Raw genomic sequence first — 19,842 nt, 5'->3', positions numbered from 1 at the left:
GGCAGTCAACCAGAATCAATAGGACAGGGTTTCCCAAAGTAGGGGTGCTGATTTTTAGCTGAGAACAATCTCCCTCAATTCATTTCATACCTGGAACAACATCTATATTTCTCCACTTTGATGGAAATAAAGTAAAGTATAAAGAGGCGGAAAGATGCTCGTGCTGTGTGCGCCACGGGATGAGCTAGGCTGAAGCAACATGCCAACACCTATAGCTCACCATCAGACCAGGTGAAATACCCGTTTCCTTGCAAGGATCAGCTGGGAGTCAGAAGCATGGCTGCAATTTTCACTAAGCACCAGTGAAGCTTTCATCATCCTCACCACTACTTGTGTACAGAAGCAAAGACAGTAGCTGTGTGTGCACAGAGACCGCATCTGCGAGGACAGCACACATGAAGAATGATGTGGATTACACCGGTAGTGAATTTGGCTCTCCAAGTATAGTATTTTCAGGGTTAGGTTGTTTTTAAAGCTGCAGACTTCACTTTCAAGCAATTTTTGAGTACTCTAATGCAAAGTGTAATCACACATTGATTTTTCCATTAAAACTACAAAAGTCTTAAATACCCTGGGGGTACTGGCCTCAATTAGTCCCTATTCTTACATTCTTTTTCTCTCTGCACCATTTTGCCATTCCTCTGAGTAGGAGGAAATGAAGACCGTCTATTTAAGCCAAAAGCACAATCTCCTAGTACATGAGTCCAGTTAAAAGCAGCAGTAGATAAATTGCTTTCTCTACAATAGGGAGGAAAATTATGCTGTTTTTGCTTATGTTCATTTTTAAATTGCATTGTGGAAAAACGGAAAATATCTAGATAGCTGGACTTTGGAAGTTTGCCTTGAGTGTATTTTACTGTGGCTATGTTTTGTTGTTGTTGTTTTGTGTTGTTTTGTTAAAAACAACAACAACAAAAGTCCCATAGCTCATCAGAGGAGGCTGGCTGTACACAATTGCCCCGAGAAGCTGAGATCCCTGAGTGCGGTCTTTCCATTGTCATCTGCTGAATTGCTGAGCTTTGGTTTTGTGCTACCAGTGTTCACTAGCATTGATTAGTTTTGCCGTTGACACCAGGTTAATACTTTTGCAGAAAAGAGGAAAGCAAAATTTCCTGAACACCACCAAGTAAATCCCTTGCTTTGATCTCTTTTCCAGAAAGCAACACCTAAAGGAAAAATCTTACTGGTGGCAGGGGTGGGTGTCTCATTCGGCTGAATAGTCAGCCCCTGGTCTCTGGGTCCAGGTGTTTGATGCCCCCTGCTCAGCCCCTGCTACTCATTTCAGAGCATGCAGTCTCCTGCTTGTCTTGAGTACTTCGAAGCCCTGCTCAGGGAAATATATAGATGAAGACACCATATAAAACACATAGATGAAAATCATATCCAGCCTACAATATATTTATCTTCAGGCACCTCTCCAACAAAGTCTCTGAAGAAAGGCAGCTGAGTGGAATGATTAAAGAAATGAACCGAGAGGAGTCAATGAAGCTGAGTTTAAAGAACACGGGCTGGAGCTGAGTTCTTCTGGAATCTAATCAATTAGGTTATTCTTTCAATTTTTGTTCTACCAAGTTTTACCTTTTTCAGTAAGGAAAAAAACCAAGCCAATTTCCAGCCTACGAAGAAGCATCTAATTTTCCTGTAACAGAAGTCCTACCACTGTCAAGCTATGCAGTGCCTGAGTCATCTCTAGATGACAACCATGTATTTTTTGCAGAGTACTTGAAGTAATTTGTCCTCCTGAAAATCCAATTGCCAAGTGCCTTGCGAAATACATTTCCTTAGTGATCTTTGGAAAGGCTATTTCTACACACAATACCTTTATTCTGAGCAAAATATTAATCTGCCAGCAGTAGTATATCAGGGGGAGAAAACAGTGCTCCAGCTCAAGTTCTGAGAGATCTTTTTAATTTCTGACTCAATGTTTTATCTGTCTTTAGCTTATGGCCAGGTTCAGTTGTGTCCATGGTGTTTATAGTGGCATTTGGGGTTGTTACAGAATAGCCTACCATCATTTTAACAGCCACCACCTCTGCTTTTCCAGCCCTTCCCTTTTGCTCATTTTATTTGGATTTAGAGGGAGGGACTGCCTTTCCTTCAACGGCACTCACCAGAGTCTCAGCAAAGCCTCTAATTTCTCTTACTCCATAAAACAGACCAGAAGCTACCTGTACCATACCACAACACATGAAACCAACACTGCTACCATCTTCAAGCTGACACTCTGTGTACCTGACAAACATACTAAAGCATTAGATAAAAGGAAAATTTAAATAAAGCCACCACACTGCCTTTCTCAAATGGAGGCACTGCCACAGGTTATGATCTGTGCAACAGTTTCATAGCAGCTGGATTACTCTGATACTTCCCTCTTCTGGAAGAGAGAGGTGGGATGGCTGCACATCTCGTGGTGGTCAGGAGACAGAAGAGCGTGCCTGGATGCCGGCAGAAAAGCGACAAAGCACCTGCAGCGCCTTGCAGCCCCACGCTGCCAGACCCATCTGCTGCTCCAAAAGGGCAGGCTGTAAGCACATAACAAAGAAAAGCAGTGCATATAGCAACACGAAAGGACTTTTCAAGCTCAATGTATTTACCGTGGTAGTCCTGAGGCTGCTTTATACAAAATAATTAAAGCCTTCAGCAGAAGCACAAAACTGAAGCTGGCAAGGGAAATACCACAGAAGCTTCAGAAGTGATAAATTTTCCATCTGGGACAGTCAAAACTCACTTCATCTTTGAGTACAAGTTCAGGCCAGTCAGATCTAGCCTGATGACAAACCATGCAGGTGCTTTTGCATAAAAGCAGTCTTAGATTAGTGACCAGATTAGGAGGGAAGTAGCCGAGGCCCACATGGCTGGCCCGGGCCTGCTGCCGCTGAGGTGAGCCCTGCTGGCGGCTTGCACAGGGCCTTGTCCCGCACCGCTCCCCTTAATGACTGCTGGAGATTAACGACGAAGTTAATGATTCCTGAAGATTTTTAACTGACATAGTTTCAGCACTAGTGTACTACTGCACTAGCTGGGTCTCCCTTTTGCAGGACCCTTCTGTTATATTCCCTCCCTTTCTTTGCCATGACCCAGCCGAAGTCCCCAAACCCACCCTTTGTCACGAGCTCCCTGATGGGGTGGCAGGTGCCTCAGCTCGGGTGCCAGAGCAGCCAGAGGGCCCCAGCAGCACCCCGTGACCATGTGGGTAGTTCTCTCCTCACCGTCCGGCCCTTCACAGTCCCAGCAGAAAGACAAGAGCGTCACGGTGGGCTGAGAATTAGGAGGCTTTAAATACTATTAAAAGCTTGCATTTCATCAAAGTGCCATCCACCCAGTGTTTTCATAAGCACAGTAACTATTCAGTTTCTGCTGCTGGGGGTGGAGAAACTTCTATAATCAAGTGCTGCCGTGAGCCACTCAAAAATTAAGTTCAGCTATATTTTCCTTGCTGTTGAGGAGAGCCCACACTCGACCAGACCCATGTTGCCCTTCCCTAGAAGAAAGATCTGCTGTCCCAACATGAGCAAAGCTGCTTTAACAGCTATGGAAAACCCACACAGTGTCACCCAGTCTCATCTGCCCTGCTCGTGTGGATGGGCCGACCCACTGGAGGCACTGGAGTTTTACCACCTCACTCAGAAGATGATCAAACAAATCACATGCACAGAGATTGCAGGAAGCATGCCCCAGGCTACCCAAAGCCCCAAATGCCCAATTTCAGGAGCAGGAGCATTAAGCAAAGCCTTACATGTACTACCATATCATCCTTGAAGCCAACAGTAATAATGGGAAAGAAGCAGGAAAGCGCAGCACTGCGCAGCCTAGTTTATAAAAACAGAACTAATTTTTTCCAGAACACTGGGACAAATGTGTATTCCCCCACTGGGGCAAACCCACCAAAATTCGAGCTGAACAGCCCCTGGAAGTGCTCCCTCTCCATCACCAGGTTCAGAATTACAATGACTGCTGCACCATCCCCTCCTCTCCACCATGGGCATGGTGAGGGCAGCAGCGACAGGAGCAGACATCCCTACACCACGGACCTCAAAGCCCCAGCCAGCCTCTCTAGGCTTTAAACCAAAGGACTGGACCCTTGCAGCCAACCCCTTGGAAGAAAGCCCTTCCCCTCGTGAGCTCAGCCTGCCCAGCACCATGGTGCTCCCCTCTTTTAGCCCCTCTTCCCCCTCCTCCTCCACCCCAGCTGTGGTGTCAGCCTGGCCAGGGCTCACCCTGCAAGCACCAGTGCCTCCCACAGCACACAGTTTTTCACTTTCAGCATTTACAATTTGTTTTCATGAATTTTCTCGAGTGCCTCACAATAACGTGACACTAAAAAAGCACCAGTTCCTTCTTGTGTCTCTTTCCACTTAGCTTTTCCTCATCGTCAAGAGATTTATGAATTTAATCTCCGTTTTGGAGAACTTATCACTTTTAACAACTAGAAGAAGAAGAAAATGCTAAATTGTTTTTATTGCTGTTAGATGTTTGAAGACATCTTGCTGTATGCTGTCATTTACATTTCACATTAAAAGTGAAATATGTTGTAAATGAGCAAATATTTGTTTTAATTTGACCCATCTGTTAAACGAAAAACAAAGAGGACTTCTAAATCACTATATTTAAATTCAGCAATTTGTAAACAATTTATATGTTCATTTCTTCTGGGTTAAAACTGCCCTAAAGCATCACTCTTATGAAATCTCCAAATTAAATTGCTTTGCATTGTTCTTAGGGATGCAAGCCACCGTTTCTTCCTCTTCAGTTTATTAATTTATTTCCCAACCCAAGTTAATTAGCAAGACTCATATTAAGAGCCATTTAAAATATGCCACGGAAATCATTTCAGGGGATTCACAGAAGTGTCTACCGGCTCCAGAAAGCTGAGAGCAGAGAAAGCGTCAGATACCGGCGGCAAATTCCCGTAAGATAAAGCAACCCGCTTGTCCTTTCATTTATTTTGTTTTTTAACACTTCTGCAAGCAGCAACAGGTCTGCACTATTCCACACTAGACTATCAGCAAGCAAGAAAAATAATCAAGGAGGGGAAGAAAAGCCGCAGTAATTTACCTTCACCTCTCAACCTGACTAGAACTTGCTACAGGATTTGGATCTTAAACTGGACTTTAATGTAGCTGTGGGTGATAATTTACAAGGAGAGCGAGATCCACAGACATTTAAGGATCCCACAGTAGCACTTAACTTAAAGAGCAAAGCCTTATCCCTTTTTCAGCTCTGTGCAACATGCTGCATTTAGCTTCAGCTGTTAAGCTTCCAGCCCAGAAGTCAGTACTTTTGGTGGACTCGGGTATCAAGAGCCCTTTTAATCATCCTGATACGGGGGCTCTCGTCCCTGACTAATAGATGCCTTGTGTGAGGAGATGATTTCTTCTTCAGATGTGCACCCTGGGCATGCGGAAGAGCCGCGCGCAGCCTGCAGCGTCACGTCTCCCATCTGGAGGGTGACGGCGGGCACAGCTCACGGCTCCAGCCTGTCCCCACGCCTGAGTCACAGGCCTCGTCTGACAGGTTGCCACCACGCCTGCAGCAGAAAAGGTGCCGGTTGCACCCTGGACTCTTTGCCCTGCACCCTTCCCAGCCCCAGACCAGGGCAGAAGCAGGACTAGCTGAGGAAGCAAGGGATTCTCAAGTCATCACCATCTACATAAAGCTCTAGAAGTGGGCAGATCCACGAGTTTCAGCTCCCCCTCTGCAATATCAAGCAGAGGATCAAAAATCAACACAGGAATCCTAGGTCTGCTGTTCATTCCTACACAAGATGGTTCATTTATTATACCCAGTATCGTATTAAGCAACCCAACAAAACAAGAACTAGCTGTAATTCAGCCAGGACATGATTAAGGGTACCTCTAAGAGCATCAACAAATGTGGAGACTGCATGGATCACTGCCTGGAAAGAGTCCAAGTTGGTAAAATGACAGCTTGATTAGTTTTTGTCTGACAAATGTGGCGAGAGAGATCAGAATCAAACATAATTCCAAGGTTATAGGCCTTCAAATAAAACCAGGAAAAAAATCAAAAAGGGCAACAGCAATTTGCAAGACCAGATCAGCTGCCCAACCCAGCTTCCTTAATGCTCGGATGCAACACAGCCACGGCAAAGCTAAATCAGTGCACTTCAGGGAGCATCCCGAGTTAACAGGGACATGCCTTCAGAGCGGGACAAGCTTTAGATCTTGCAAGACAGTCTGCCCTCTTATTAAGTGCCTTACTAAATATGCATGTATTTAATGGGAAGACATGCAAGTAGAGCTACTTTATATCCAGGCAGCTGTGGCTATTGCTACCACAAAGGTCAAGCAGTAACATCCTGTTACCACTATTGCTGCATGTAGACATGCAGTATAATCAGGCAACATAAATATTAGACAGTAAATGGATTTTTTCTTCTCTCTTCCCTCCCACCTGTTCTAACAAAAAAATAGTCAGAAACATGCAGAGAAATCAGGTTTCTTAAATATGTCATTGCAACCAGAAGTATGCCTCTCCATCTCGGACCAGTTTCAAACCACACATCCCCCATTCGGGGGAACTTGGTGAGGCAAGACGCAGGCCTCTGGTTTTCCTACCTTTGTGGGAAGGGGGCAGGGGAGGAGAGGCAGAGTAGAACAGGGCTCTTACCCAGGAATAGAGTGATCTGTCTCCTGGAGCTCTTGCCCTCTGAGCTCTCACTTTTCCTTAGGTACTGCTCCTGGTGTCCTAGTTCACCCTTCACTGCCACAGTTCCTTTCTTGTGGATCTTCAGGGTCTTCATCATGCTGCGGCACATGAAGGTGACAGACCCCAGCACTATGATGTACACAGCAAAGGCAGTGAAGATGCTGGCCTGAAAAACAGGCCACTTGGAGGAGAGGCTGGTACAGATGGTCATGTTGTCCTTCACATGCGGTAATAGGTGCCTGGGAGTCGGCTTCACGCAGCCCATCCTACTTTGGTAGCCCTCGATGATTTCCAGGGGATATTCTGTGCCCATGGCAAAGAGCAGGGGCAGAGCCACGATGACAGATGTCACCCAGACAAAGGCGATGAGCAGCTTCACTGTGCGGGGTCCGGAGAGTGCCTTGAACTTGAAGGGGTGGCAGATAGCCACGTACCTCTCAAAACTAAGGGTGGCCACATGCAGCACGGTGGCATAACTGCAGGCTTCAAAAAGAAAACAGTAGAGCTTGCAAGCCACATTGCCGTTTGGGGTGGCAAAAGGGCTCCAGATGGCGCTGAAGAACTCCACGGGCATGCCAAGCAGGATGACCAGCAGGTCTGAGCAGGCCAAGCTCACCATGTGGTTCGTGACCTCCTTCTGCAGGTAGCCTTTCTTCTGCAGGATCTTGGTGGCCTTGATGGTGATGCTGTTGCCCAAGATGCCTGCTACAAAGATGCAGATGTCGAGAGAGGCCAAAGTGATCTTGATCCAATGAGACACCTCAAACTCTGGGATATGAGTGTGGTTAATGAGATGAAAACAGTCTGAAGAGGATGTCTGTCCTTCCATGAGCAGCCCCTGGGAGGAGGAAGAGGGAAGAAGAGCCTCCCTGATGTCCAAAATCACAGAAAATAGATCCTTCTCGCTTTGCCCCCTTCACCAAGACGCAGAGGTCAGAGCAGTCAGGTACAATGAAAGTGGCTGAACTAGACACACCTGTGGGTTTTGTAAGCAGCAGCAGCTGAGTCAGTAATCTGAGTGGGAGAGAAAGTCTTAGCTCTTACCAATCTGTAGCAAAGCTGCCGTACTCCAGCCCTTTGTGCTGTGAACTGCACTCCTTTCAGCTCTTGCCTCTTCTGTGAGTGAAGGCAGTTTTCTGTCCTGACCACAGCAGGAGGAAGTCAGAGTTTCTATGTGGTTATCACTGGTCTGTTAACCATTAACCTAAATCTTGGTTATCCCTATGTACTGATAGCAAAGCACGTTTAGAGAGAAAAGAAAAAAGAAACTCCCAAGTCTGAAACACTTCCTGTAATAAGAGCTCCTTCTCAGGGACAAAAAGAGGTGTTTCCCCGAGACCTGTTAGGTTGGTGGGGTGAGGCTGAGTGTGTGCACAGGCGCTGAAGAGAAAGTATCTGCTCATGAGTTTAACATTAACCAGGGTTCATACTTTACTTCTCTATGTGGTGACACCAACATGCTTCACCACTTTACATTTCCTTTAGTGAAGATCTCAGCGTCTGGTGCAGCGGTGTTTGTTGTGCAGCTTCCGTGGCCATGGACCCATTTACGTCAACAGGAGGTTCTGGTTTTTCATGAATCTCTTCAGAAGTGATAAGCTGAACTTGATTGTCTCCCTTTAGATTTCCATCTTCTCATGTTAGATAACAAAAATAGTGAAGTTAGCAGTCCCAATCATGCTCGTGCTTTCTAATAATCAGGAGTAGCAGGGGATGAAAATGTACTTCCCTCTCCTGTGTCTCACCCCAGGGAGAATGAATTTAATGCACTCTTTAGTTTTAGTTTCAAACCATAGCACTGAAGGCTCCCAAGGTAACCCCTGGAAACATTTAATTAGAGGGTGTGTATATGGATTAGGAAACCTTTAAATTACAATGCAAAACGGCAGAACAGCTTTTGCAGCTATAATCAAGAGAGAGGCCCAATACAGTGATCTGTTCTAATACCAAATCTAAGAACAGTGGGTTCACAAAGTGATTTTTATTAACTAGACAAGCTCATGTGACACTTTCAGCTTGTGATAAAAGAGAAACATTAGAAAGCTGTTATTAAGCAGTCTGCTCACATTCACTGGTTATCACTGTACCTCAGCAGCCCAAGTACATAATGAACAAAAGATGCCCAAAACAGGATAATCAGCACCTGTTCCTATGCATTATTTATGCAGTCCTATTTCAGCAAAACCACCTCAAACCTTGCACAACTTCAAGCCTTGTAGTCCCAGTCATCTTTCCTTATGTTTGATAATTCACATTTGTTCTGCTCAGACAAGCTTTCTATTATTACCCAATTTCTTTCACTTAATTTTACTTTATAAAAGTGTGAACAAAGATTACATATGCATGACTGAATTGTGGAAATGAAGCTAATTAAAATTTGCTGCTTACCATCAAAGGGGAAAAAGGGAGAGAGAGAGCAAAAGAGAGCAAAGAAGACCCAATTGGATTAGATCTCCCCCTTTTTTCCACACCAATTATAAAATGCAGAACACAGTTTTGCAGTTTTCAATATTATCTTTAGAACATACACAAAGTTTATTAACTTTCTAATAAAAAGCTTGTGCCACAAAGGGGATAGGAAGGAAAGAGATGATTGTGGTTATTCATAAAGGGAGGCCATTACAAAAAAAAAAAAAAAAAATCTTACTTAAGTTAGTGGAGTAGATAAACTAGTGGTGAGTATTCTAGAGATGGGTATAAAATCCCTATCATGGGTTATTATAAAATATATATCTTCCTTGAGGGAGACATTTCTACCCAACTAAATGTGCCTAATGTCTCTTTGTGGCACAGAGGTTGAGAGCTCATAGTCTTTATCCTGGTAGATATGATGCCAGGTTATAATCTTATGATTTGTGCAATGGCCTAATTTTAGGGATTTTTTTTAAGTTTTCCTTGATATCTCGTAGTCCTGAGTACCCACAAGCTCATTTTTTGTGGTGTTGTCTTTCCCTTAGCAGCTCTGAAAGTGCCCGTGGCCTGTGGAGCTGTACCTGAGCGAAGGCCCCGCGGTGCCCCTCCTGACCTGATCCGCCATGACTGGACACCAGGGCCTCAGCCCCTGCACCTGAGAAGTCAGGAGTACTGTGGACAGACATCACCATCAGTCTTTCTAAAATCAGAACACATGGCTGCTGCACACTGCAGGGAGCGACTTGTCAGCCCCTGGATAAGCAAACGTCGTCCTAAAAATGCAGATTATGTGGGCGCGGGGCAGCAGGGGGCTCTGCCCTGTGCTCGCCCACATGCCTGCAGCAACATGGTTGCTGGTATGAGATGAAGAGCAGTGGGAGCCAGAGGAATGCAGAGAGGGAGCACAGATCGTTGTCACTATAGTATATAAGGTGATTTTTCACTTTCAGAGATAATAAAGCTGCTGTGATCAGCCACCCCGGTCTGTTTTCCAGCAGAGCCTATGAGGTTTCCTGAAGGCCTGTTTGCTTTCTTGCCTGCTTGTTGGATAACACCCCAATGATGGGGCAAAAACAAGCAGGGTTTTATGGCCCGCCCTTTAGGCCACTGTGCAAAGCTCACCTACACCTCATACCCTGTGCCTGGCTGAGCTGAGGGATGGAGGACACTCAGGAGGACACTCAGGGCTCGGACACCTGCCACCTCATTAAAAGCCACGTCCCCCAGACTCCTGGTGAGGTTGGGCCCCCAAAAGTGGCAGCTAGCACAAGTTGTAGCTGGAAATAATCTTAGAAGAGCCAACTCATTTGACTGATGCCATTGCATTTTATGCAAATGGAGTGTAGATTAACCTTTTCCAGTGTGCAGGGGTATCGTACAGCGACTGCCTTGCAAATGCACTTTCTTCCCCAGCTGCGCAGTGCCAGCATGTGGATTGGCGCGGGGTGCCCAATCTGCAGGATCGCTCCATGGTTATTTCTCAATTACCATACGGCACGGGAGCCAGGGTGCTCTGATTGGCAGACAGGCGCTGCCACGCTTGCATTATCTCTGCAGAATTATTTCTCGATAGCCGTGTTGTGAATATGCAAATCCACCCTAATTGGCTACGCTAATCACAGTGCTCTGACTGGTTTCTGTTCTCAAACTGTTCGAGCTACTTGACAGCAACAAAGAAAATACCTCGGCTTCTTGCTTCCTTTGGATGAAAAACTCTAAAACTTAAATGAAAAAGGAGAGCTATCTCAAAAGCAAAGAAAATGAGGCTGTGCAAAGGATTAACTTTTTTTTTTCAGATAAAAACACATTGACTTTTTTTCCTTGCCAGTCTTTACTGTTCTCCATCTCAACAAACCTCTTGTCCTTAGAATAGCTGCGATACCTTTGTCTTGCAAGTATTTGTTTAGAGGAGGTGAATCCTGGGCTTGTTCAATTCTCTTGGAAACACAAGGTAAACAAAATGAGATTGCTGTTCTGCAGAAGACAGCTACTCTGATCTGCACAGACAGAGGGGAAAGTGTTGCAGGAATAAAAGGAAGAAATAACACAGACAAAAGTGAGGAGCCCAAATGATATTAAATGTTTTAAAAAATCAATTTGCCAGAGACAGGTCATGTTGGCTTTTTAAATTATATTTCATTAAAAATATAAATAATTAAAGACTGCATTCAACTAACTCAAGGTTTCTTGCTGTTTTCTCAATATCTAACAAACCTCTTCTTTACTGTTAAGATCCCTTTGTATGCTTCTGGTAAGTTATTCTTGAATGCTATTCTCCTTCTTTGGAAGTCTATGGTGTACTTACTAATATAAGTAAGTACAAGTCATTTGTGAAATGCATTACTTTTTAATTTCCTTAAGAGTTCATTCTTGGGCAACACGGTCTTAACAATTGCCATGCTGCTAACTGCTCGGCTCCTTTTCTTCTGACAACTTTAGAGACTGGGTTATGAAATCAGGGCAATGGATGCGCTGTGTAACCTGCATATCCATAATTAATTCTAGTCTAATTAGATTACCTCTAGAAAGGTGACATATGGAAAGCTGCCATCTTTTATTTAGCTATGTACAGAGTTATCTGCTGCAGTGCCATCCTCTTAGAAGATCATATTGTGAGTGTTTGCTCATCTGGAGGAGAGAATGGGTTTGCAAATATGCTTCCAGGATACACTGTGAAAGTGATCTCTGCTCCAAATCACTCTATATAAATAAATAGATCAAAGCACTTCACTTCTTATGGTGTATTTTACAAATTGGCAAGCAACAAGAAAAGAAAGTGGTGACAGTGAGACTAAATGGTTTATGCAAGACACAGAAAATCTGTGCAATGCCTGAGCCTCCTCACCGATACCTGGATTTCAGCTAAATTTCTCACCTGACCTGCAGCTAACAGTCTACAAAGCAATAAATGTATTTACACAGCTGTTAACTAGTTGTCCTGATGGTTTTAACTGATGTTAATTCAAAATAATTAAAATACATTTACAGCACCAAAACACGTAATTATTGTACTTAGTCATATCTGAAATTGTTGAACAATACACCACCTGCTTTCCGATCACCTTGGTAAATCAAAGACATTCAAGATGTTCAAAGCCTTCCCTCAAATATGTCACTGTCTGAAGTAAACAAAATGCACTAGGATGTCTGTGGATTGCTGTGATTAGGTGGAAGTGCATTTCTCTGGCAAGAAAGTGAAAGGGTTAATTTTTCACTTTTGGAGTAAGGTAAGAGGTGTGCTCCTCTCCCTCCCTTGACACTGCTGTAGCTGTTAGAAAGAAAAAAAAAAAAAAAAAAAAAAGGCCAGCAGCTGTGGCCCCATATGGAGAGAAGCTGATTAGAAGGGCTGGGAAAAGCAAGTCTCCTACTGCAGTTAGATGGTCCTTTTTGCATCCTTTGGGAATGAGGCACCGGAGGAACTGAGTTTATTTATATCCCAGCATTGACAAAAGAGCTGTAACTTAACAATAAACTACACGTATAGACTAAGCCCAGGTCTCAACAATCATGAATCGACCATATTGAACACATTTCCTGAAATAACCCATTCGGACTCCCCTTTGTCTGCAGCACAGTGGCACCACAACACAACATCTGGTTCAAGAAATTACCACTGTGAGCCTTGGGGCACAATCCCCAGCATGCTGAATGAAATCTCATTTTTCTCTGTGTAACTTCTGAAATGCCTTGTCCAAATAGGTCGCAATGACTTCCAAATACATGTCAAAGTTCCTTTTTAAGAGCGTACTTAGTTCCTCATGCCACATTTTTAAGCTGACAAATAAAAATTCTTATGCACAGTGCATTCTTCCAACCCATCTTTTAATAGAGGTTCATCCTTTTGGATCTTGTGCCATTGCACTAGAAAAAACTTCAGACCTCTCTCTGAATGTAGCTTGTTGCCTAAATGTACCAGATAGAAAGGACTTCTGCAGAAATGCACCTTCTGATAACCTGAATTCACCATAACTTTTGTTGTGAATCTGCAAGGTCAATAATCTATGGAGATGGCCATCACATGCAAATGAAAAACCTCTGCAACTCAGAGTACACTCTCTTCTTCGTTTGCTAACAAACCAACTAGGAATCTTCTAAAAAATGTTGATGGTTCACTCTTGGTCTCCTGAAAATTCTCTTTATAACCATATTAAGCTTTATTATTGCAAGGAGAAGCAAAAGAAATGGTTTCTTCCTCCCTTCTTGTGCTTGCCACCTTGTCATCATCAGCACTTGCACTCCTATGCCCAGCCGAGCTATTACAGAACCATTTTGCCTCTCTTCAAAACTCAGCTGATGGGGTTTAGCCTGAAGCAAGCTAATGACGGCTTTTTGACCTGCATCTAAAGAATCCTAGCAGCATGTCACCACGGCAAGAGTACTTCTGTCACCTTGTTCTTTCTCATTAACAACACATACGTGATGCCAAAGCTCAAAATAACCAACACCTCGCTTTAAGGAAATTGTGTTTTATCATTATATAGCTCCTTCTCTTGCAGGAATTTCAACCAAATCAATTTTAAATAGCTTGTAAGAAAAAGTGGACTGCTTCACCTATTGCTGAAATGATGCAGCTACCTCTGGGTAGAGCAGGCAATTAACATTACATAGCAGTTTATAGGTTTAGGGGATGCCACATCTGGGCTTCTAAGTAAAACACGCAGAATCCATCAGAGCTGCAATTTGGCCAGAACATGGGCTTCAGTTTTTGTTCTCAGAGAAAGCACTAAGCGAATTTCAGGAGTTTTAGCTCCCTGACTCACTGCAGAGTCTGTGAAGCTCTGAGCCCCCATTTATCCAGCTGAAATGCCAGACTCCAGTTGCTTCTGCTCTCATCTGTGCCCTCCGCATGCTGCTGTGTATCACCGGGGCTTCCTGGGGCAGGAGATCTGTGCTGCTGCGTGCCAGGCTGCTCCTCCGCCGGGCTCACAGCAGCCAGGAAAATGTGAGAAAGCTTTGGAGGACAGCATGTGCTTGAATGTGGAGGCACTGGCCCAGGAGCAACAGGCAGTGAAGGCTCATTGAGGCTCACCGACTCGTGTCGGGGCTGTTGGCACAGTGCCCTGCTTCCCGTTGGTCCCCAGCAGCTCAGCGCTGCTGCCACCCTCCACCAGCACTGAGCAGTGTCCCATATTAGCTCCGTGGCAGCGACACACTTCTAAACCCTCCCAGTATTGACTCATGGGAGGATTGCACTTTTTCTTCACTGTGCTTTAGCTGTCATTGAGATGCAGAAGCAAATATAAACAGTGTAACGGGACTGTTTGGCAATTTAGCACTATATTGGTAGCTCTAAGTCAAGCAAAGATCTAAAACAAACAAATGTGAAAGTGAGCTGTTCTAAATTTAGAGCACAGACTTTACATAGGAGTAGGCATTTGTGTTGCTTGCCATGCTTATTTACTGTATCCCTGCACGGTGGCTGTGAGGGGTGTTCCTCACTTGCTTTGGACATGTTGGCAGTGTTATTTCATCTGTGTAACCTCCTTGACTTCTGAAATTCTTCTACTAAAGACTGACACTGGAAGTGGCTGGTCACTGTCCTACAGACCTAAATCCTGAAACTGAACATGGAAATAAATAGGAAACGGGATCCCAAAGCGTTTTTTTTTAATGGTGTTTTCACCTGTGTTTATGTGGTACCATATTCTGTCCAAGTGGTTGTCCAGGTACAACCAGAACTACCTCGCAGTACAAATATATGATCAATAAATTGTGGTGACTTCCCATACTGGGTAAGCAGAGCTCTTCTATTTTGGAAAAATACAGAAACTCCTTTGTCTGGAGCAAACCAAGTGCTATTATGCAGTTTTTGAAGCATGAATTATATAAAGTTAATGTGAAAATATTTTAGTTATCACTTTTTTCTCTTTGCTTTCTGGATCTGTAATTCTCTCCCCCTCATTTCCTCCCCTCTCGACAATATATTTTATTCTTGTTCTTTGGTGTACTATTCCTACTAGGGAAATACGTGCTTCCAACAGCTGTAAATGCCAACCTGCTGCCACAAGGCCCACTCTGACATCCAACACTGTCACCCCAGGATTGCCTCGTTTCAATTAAGATCTTCCTCAGAGGAACCACAACCTGATTAATGCCATCCTTAGGAAGATGTGCAAAATATTCCTGCAGCCCTACGAGTACCTATTTCCCTCTGTCAACAAAAGGGCTCCCTGTGAGTCCCTGCCCATGGCAGGGGGTTGGGACTACGTGACCTTTAAGGTCCCTTCCAACCAAAACCATTCTGTGATGCTACAACACAAATAACAGCTGCAATATCCAGAGCCCTCTGTAGAGAGAGCGTGTGAAGGGAAGTGAGACAAATACAATCTTTGTGTATACATCAGCTGATAAATTCCACATTTTGTGAACATTACTTCGATTGCCCAACTGTTGGGTGACATTTATTTGTAATTGTGGCATGCGGTCTCAACTTCAATTTGACCTAAGAGCTATCAGGAAGAATCATTGAATGCAGAAAAGAGCTAGCAATACAGACTGCTTAAGAGTCATTAGTTTTACAGGACATCCATTCAAACAGATAAAAGATTTGGCTCCAGACCAAAGGAAATAATTCTTCCAGGGTGGACTTTGCCTGGTTTGGTCCTAAATAAACATTTGATAAGGAGCAGAAATTATCAGAAGACACTAGCCTAGAAACAGTCTCTCCAGATGTTAGCTCCAGATAGTACCTAGATAGAAGGAACTGGAGTTTGTAAAAATACAAAGTCTTTACTCAGATTTCTGTGCCACCTAGAGGAAGAAAAGACAGTCTAGGAAGAAAGATTTCTGGGGCTGCAAAACATGAATCAAAATCCTAAAAGGGTGCTAAGTCAGGAAGGTCTCCTAGGAAGTGTTTTATATGTAGGTGGTTGCAAGTTTTAGCGTCTGTCTAGGGTTTTGTCTATGTGTAAGTTATATTTAAAAATGCATTTGCAAAATCTGCGTGAAACTTGTACAGAAGTCTCTAAATGAATGGTTGACTCGGGAATTTTGCAGCTGCAGTGCAGCTCTGGAGGCCATGCAGGATTTAAAACAAACTGCACTCCGATTTTCTCCAGGAGAAATGCTTGGTAGAGGATCTGTACACAAGACTGCTTAGAGAGACAGAGCCAAAGACTGCTTTTTCACACGGAAAACCTGAAGGATCCCTGCCCACGGAGATGGGTTGGAACTAGATGGTCTTTAAGGTCCCTTCCAACCCAAACCATTGTACGACTCCATGGTTCTGTCAGTGGGAAGGATGCTGCATTTCATGAACCTTCTCCTCTCCTGGGTGAGGTGTACATACTCACAATCTCAAAAAGAAATAAGCAAAACAAGAAAGAAACAGGGTTCTCTGGTGGGTGTCAGAGAATAATTGGTATCTTCCATTTTAGACCATGCTCAACAGACTTGCAGTAAGAGACTCCTAAACATGGCCCTTACCTCTCTGGCTGTAGGCCTGGCACCCTTGGCAGGCAATGCTGAGGTTTCTCTCCTGCTTTGGGCTGATGGCAGGGGTTGTGGAAGCCCCAGACTGAATGCTGCTGCTCTGCAAGTGCATTAAATGTAAGTATTTTGTCTTTAGCACCACTATGGGATGAACCCAGTGAGAAGGAGCTGAGGAAGTGCTAAATGTGGTCAAAACAACCATTTCCTTTTGTTAAGTGAAAATACAAGCTCTTTTATTTGTTCATTTTGCTGTTACTGACTGAGATAATTTGCCTCCCACACTGAAACATTTTGGAGTATAGTATCACGCCTGTACCCTTTTTCTGATTGTGCTGTGTAAAGCACCATTGTTTCATTTCCACTTTGACTGCAGCATCGCTCATGGAGACTGCTGTTTCCAAGGCATTACATCTCTTCCTTCTAAGCTGTGAGAGATGACAGATCCAGCTTCTCAAATGGAGGGGAGGCATGTCCTTCCCTGGGGACCTGGGATGCGTCCTTGAGAAATGCGCTCTCCACAATCCCTACCAGAAATGTAGAAAATGACTCATACGGGCAAGAGGGATTTCCCTCTCTCCCTGAGCCATAAAGCTCTTTGTCTTTCTCCTGGTACATGCTATGGGGTGGACAGCGGGGTTGGCTCAGTTTTTAAATGCTGAGAAGTGGGGAAGAAAGCCCTGCCTCTGCAGCATCAGCACCATACTGATGTGGCCCTGTACTTCTCCGCGGTGAGTCTGGCTCAGTCAGTACAAACTTGAGGGTTTTTGTTAAGAGCACTCCTGTCTGATACGGCCACGAGCTGACCAGGAGCGACAACCCCACTTGATCCCAGTTCGCACAGCTGAAGGCACTGCTCTTTGCAAGGACTGCTGTCTGAGCAGGGCTGCTCCTGCTCCACAGCGAAGAGCAGGCCATTGCACGAGACGGCAATATTTATCTCAGCAGAGAGATCCTCAAAAATCCAGATGGATAATTTCAAAATATTCTAACCTTCCAAATACTTTTCATTAATTCTAACCTTTGGGAAACAAATTATTATGGATTTTTATGAATATGGGAATTCTAGCAAGTTGTTGCTATTTTTTGTTGTTGTTGTCATTCTTTCTTCTGTCATAAGCTTTTTGAGACCATTTATATGTCTACTATATTACAAATTGCTTAATAATTGCTTTTGACAGGTTAAACTGCTAGTAAGCATAGAAGAAAATAATCCCAAGACAGTGAGCTGAACAGTTCAGTGATTCTCTAACATGTTACAGTTTTACAAAGACTTACGGAACGGAAAAGACAAAAATCGCATAGACCAGGTTAGATATCATACAAGTTAAAAATCAAAATTACTCCCTAACCCTATAGCACCCATTGGAAATCGAAACTCTCCTGCAGAGTTCTGTATTTGCAACATTAAAAAATAACTGCGTTAGAATGCCATGATTTGTCTTACTAGTCTACTGAAAGACTGCAATTCCTTTTTCTCTCCTGTGAGATCCTTCCCGTAAGGATTTCTCTAAATTACACCTCCTGTCCTTCAGTGCTGTTGATTAATAATGCCGTGCTAATGAGGATTAAATAACTCCAGAATTTGTGATGTGTGTGAACAGCAGGACTGTAAGGCAGGATTTGTATTCAGAACCAAGAACTTTGTTCAATTTTCCAAAAATGGGAATTACGCTGCACTACTTCTGTAGGCAAAATTTAACCGTCTTCAATGAAAGTTCTGCTTTTTCATTCATAGGTTCATTAAATTTAAGATCAGAAGTGAACAGGTTAGTTGGATCCCATGACAATCACCAGTTCCCCTGCAGTAAGTACATTAGCTTCTCTTTGGCTAAAATATATATTCCCATCTTAACCTGCAGACCTCAAGAGATGAAGACACCAACATTTCTCTTTGTAGTTTCTTAAAAATGGATGTCCGGTTTCACATTTGAACTTGTTTGATTTTGCCTCCAGACACTAGTTCTTGTTGTGACTCTAATTGAAGTTAAACAGCAGACAAAAAACAACTACCTATCATCTATTCCAGTCACCTATATAAATCAATCATCTGTGTGAGGTCTTTCTGATTATTTTTTCCATTTATATCAAGGTGCTACCTCCATCCCTCTAGTCACATTTATTTGCTTGTTTGTTTGTTTGCTTGTTTCATGGTGTTCAACTTTTTACATCTTTTAAGTCAGGGCCTCACCTTCTTAGTCCTGTCAGCTGTTCCTCAGTTCGTGTGCCTTTCTTCCTCCTCTTTTCTGCTGCAGCATCCTGTCAACAAGTTGCCTTGAATTTCATTTGACCTCCTAAAACATCTTTAGAGTTTTCCAGAAAATTATTTCTGCTGCAGATGTGGACTTTACACCTTGTCCTTTTGCATTGGTTGCATTTGTGAGTGGGCCCAGATTATTAAATGACCTATACAGCAAACCGGGGTACCCCACCCCCATCCTACATCATGCCCCTGCCTTTATTTCATGTATTTGCAGCTGGATTAGTGATGAAAATGTCCAGTAGTTTTGGATGTTGTTTGAAATACATCAAAGCTTTTCTGATTCCCATCTGGGATGCCTGACTCCAGACCTTTGATTAGCCCTAGCTGTTCAGTCTCTCTGCCACATTTTGTATGATTTCCTGAACCAACCTCCCTAGAGCACTGTAAGAGTTCTGTAATAATTGCCATTGATATCTCATTTTTGATCCATTAGCTTACTTTTAATGCACGTTTCACTGAAGCTGTATAACGTACAATTTTTCATCAGGATATGAAGAAAATATTATCAACATTACACAGCCACTATTATCAACACATTTATAATCTCATTTGAAATCAGGTTTGCTCGATAAGCTGTATTTTTCAGAAAAACTATGCTGATTAGCATTTGTTATATTTCTGTCCTTTGAATCTCTCTCATTTTAATCCCTTATTAACTTTCCCATTATTTTGCCCAGGAATGACAGAAGGCTAAGAGTATGGTTCCTTACCCATGTCAGTTTTTTTAAGCTTTTGAAATATGCTATTACATTAGCTACTCTACCCCACGCTTCATGGTTTAAAACAAAACAAAACAATCAACCAATCAAAACAGAACAAAACAAACAAAAAACAAACAAATAGAAAAAAAAGCAGCATCACAAGATGACATTTAAAAAAACTTCTAAACAGTTTTGTGGAGCGCAAGACATCCAAATCTGCCAGTTTAAACTTGTTTTAGTCATCCTTCTGTGGTATCAAACAAGAAACTGTGTTGAATATTTTTGTATCACTACAAAAAATTTTGCTTGAGCAGCGTCTGAAGGATTTGGCTATAATTTGACTGGGATATGCTATTGCACTGAGTGGCTGTA

At 43.3% G+C, this 19,842-nt stretch overlaps 1 protein-coding gene across 1 annotated transcript in view; it reads right to left on the bottom strand.

Annotated features, from left to right (window-relative positions):
* Positions 1 to 8,044, bottom strand: part of GPR39 (G protein-coupled receptor 39) — a 74,042-nt gene extending 65,998 nt beyond the window's left edge. The window contains exon 1 of the mRNA XM_048079697.2: positions 6,628 to 8,044. Within this exon, the coding sequence (XP_047935654.2) occupies positions 6,628 to 7,495 (868 nt within the window). The 5' untranslated portion in view covers positions 7,496 to 8,044. The remainder of the gene's footprint in view (positions 1 to 6,627) is intronic.
* Positions 8,045 to 19,842: the final 11,798 nt, after the last annotated feature.

The sequence above is a fragment of the Anser cygnoides genome, chromosome 6 (assembly GCF_040182565.1).
Source record: "Anser cygnoides isolate HZ-2024a breed goose chromosome 6, Taihu_goose_T2T_genome, whole genome shotgun sequence".
In the NCBI taxonomy this organism is placed as follows: domain Eukaryota; kingdom Metazoa; phylum Chordata; class Aves; order Anseriformes; family Anatidae; genus Anser; species Anser cygnoides.
The sequence above is the reverse complement of the archived record's forward strand: the minus strand, read 5'-3'. Positions and strand labels throughout refer to the sequence as shown.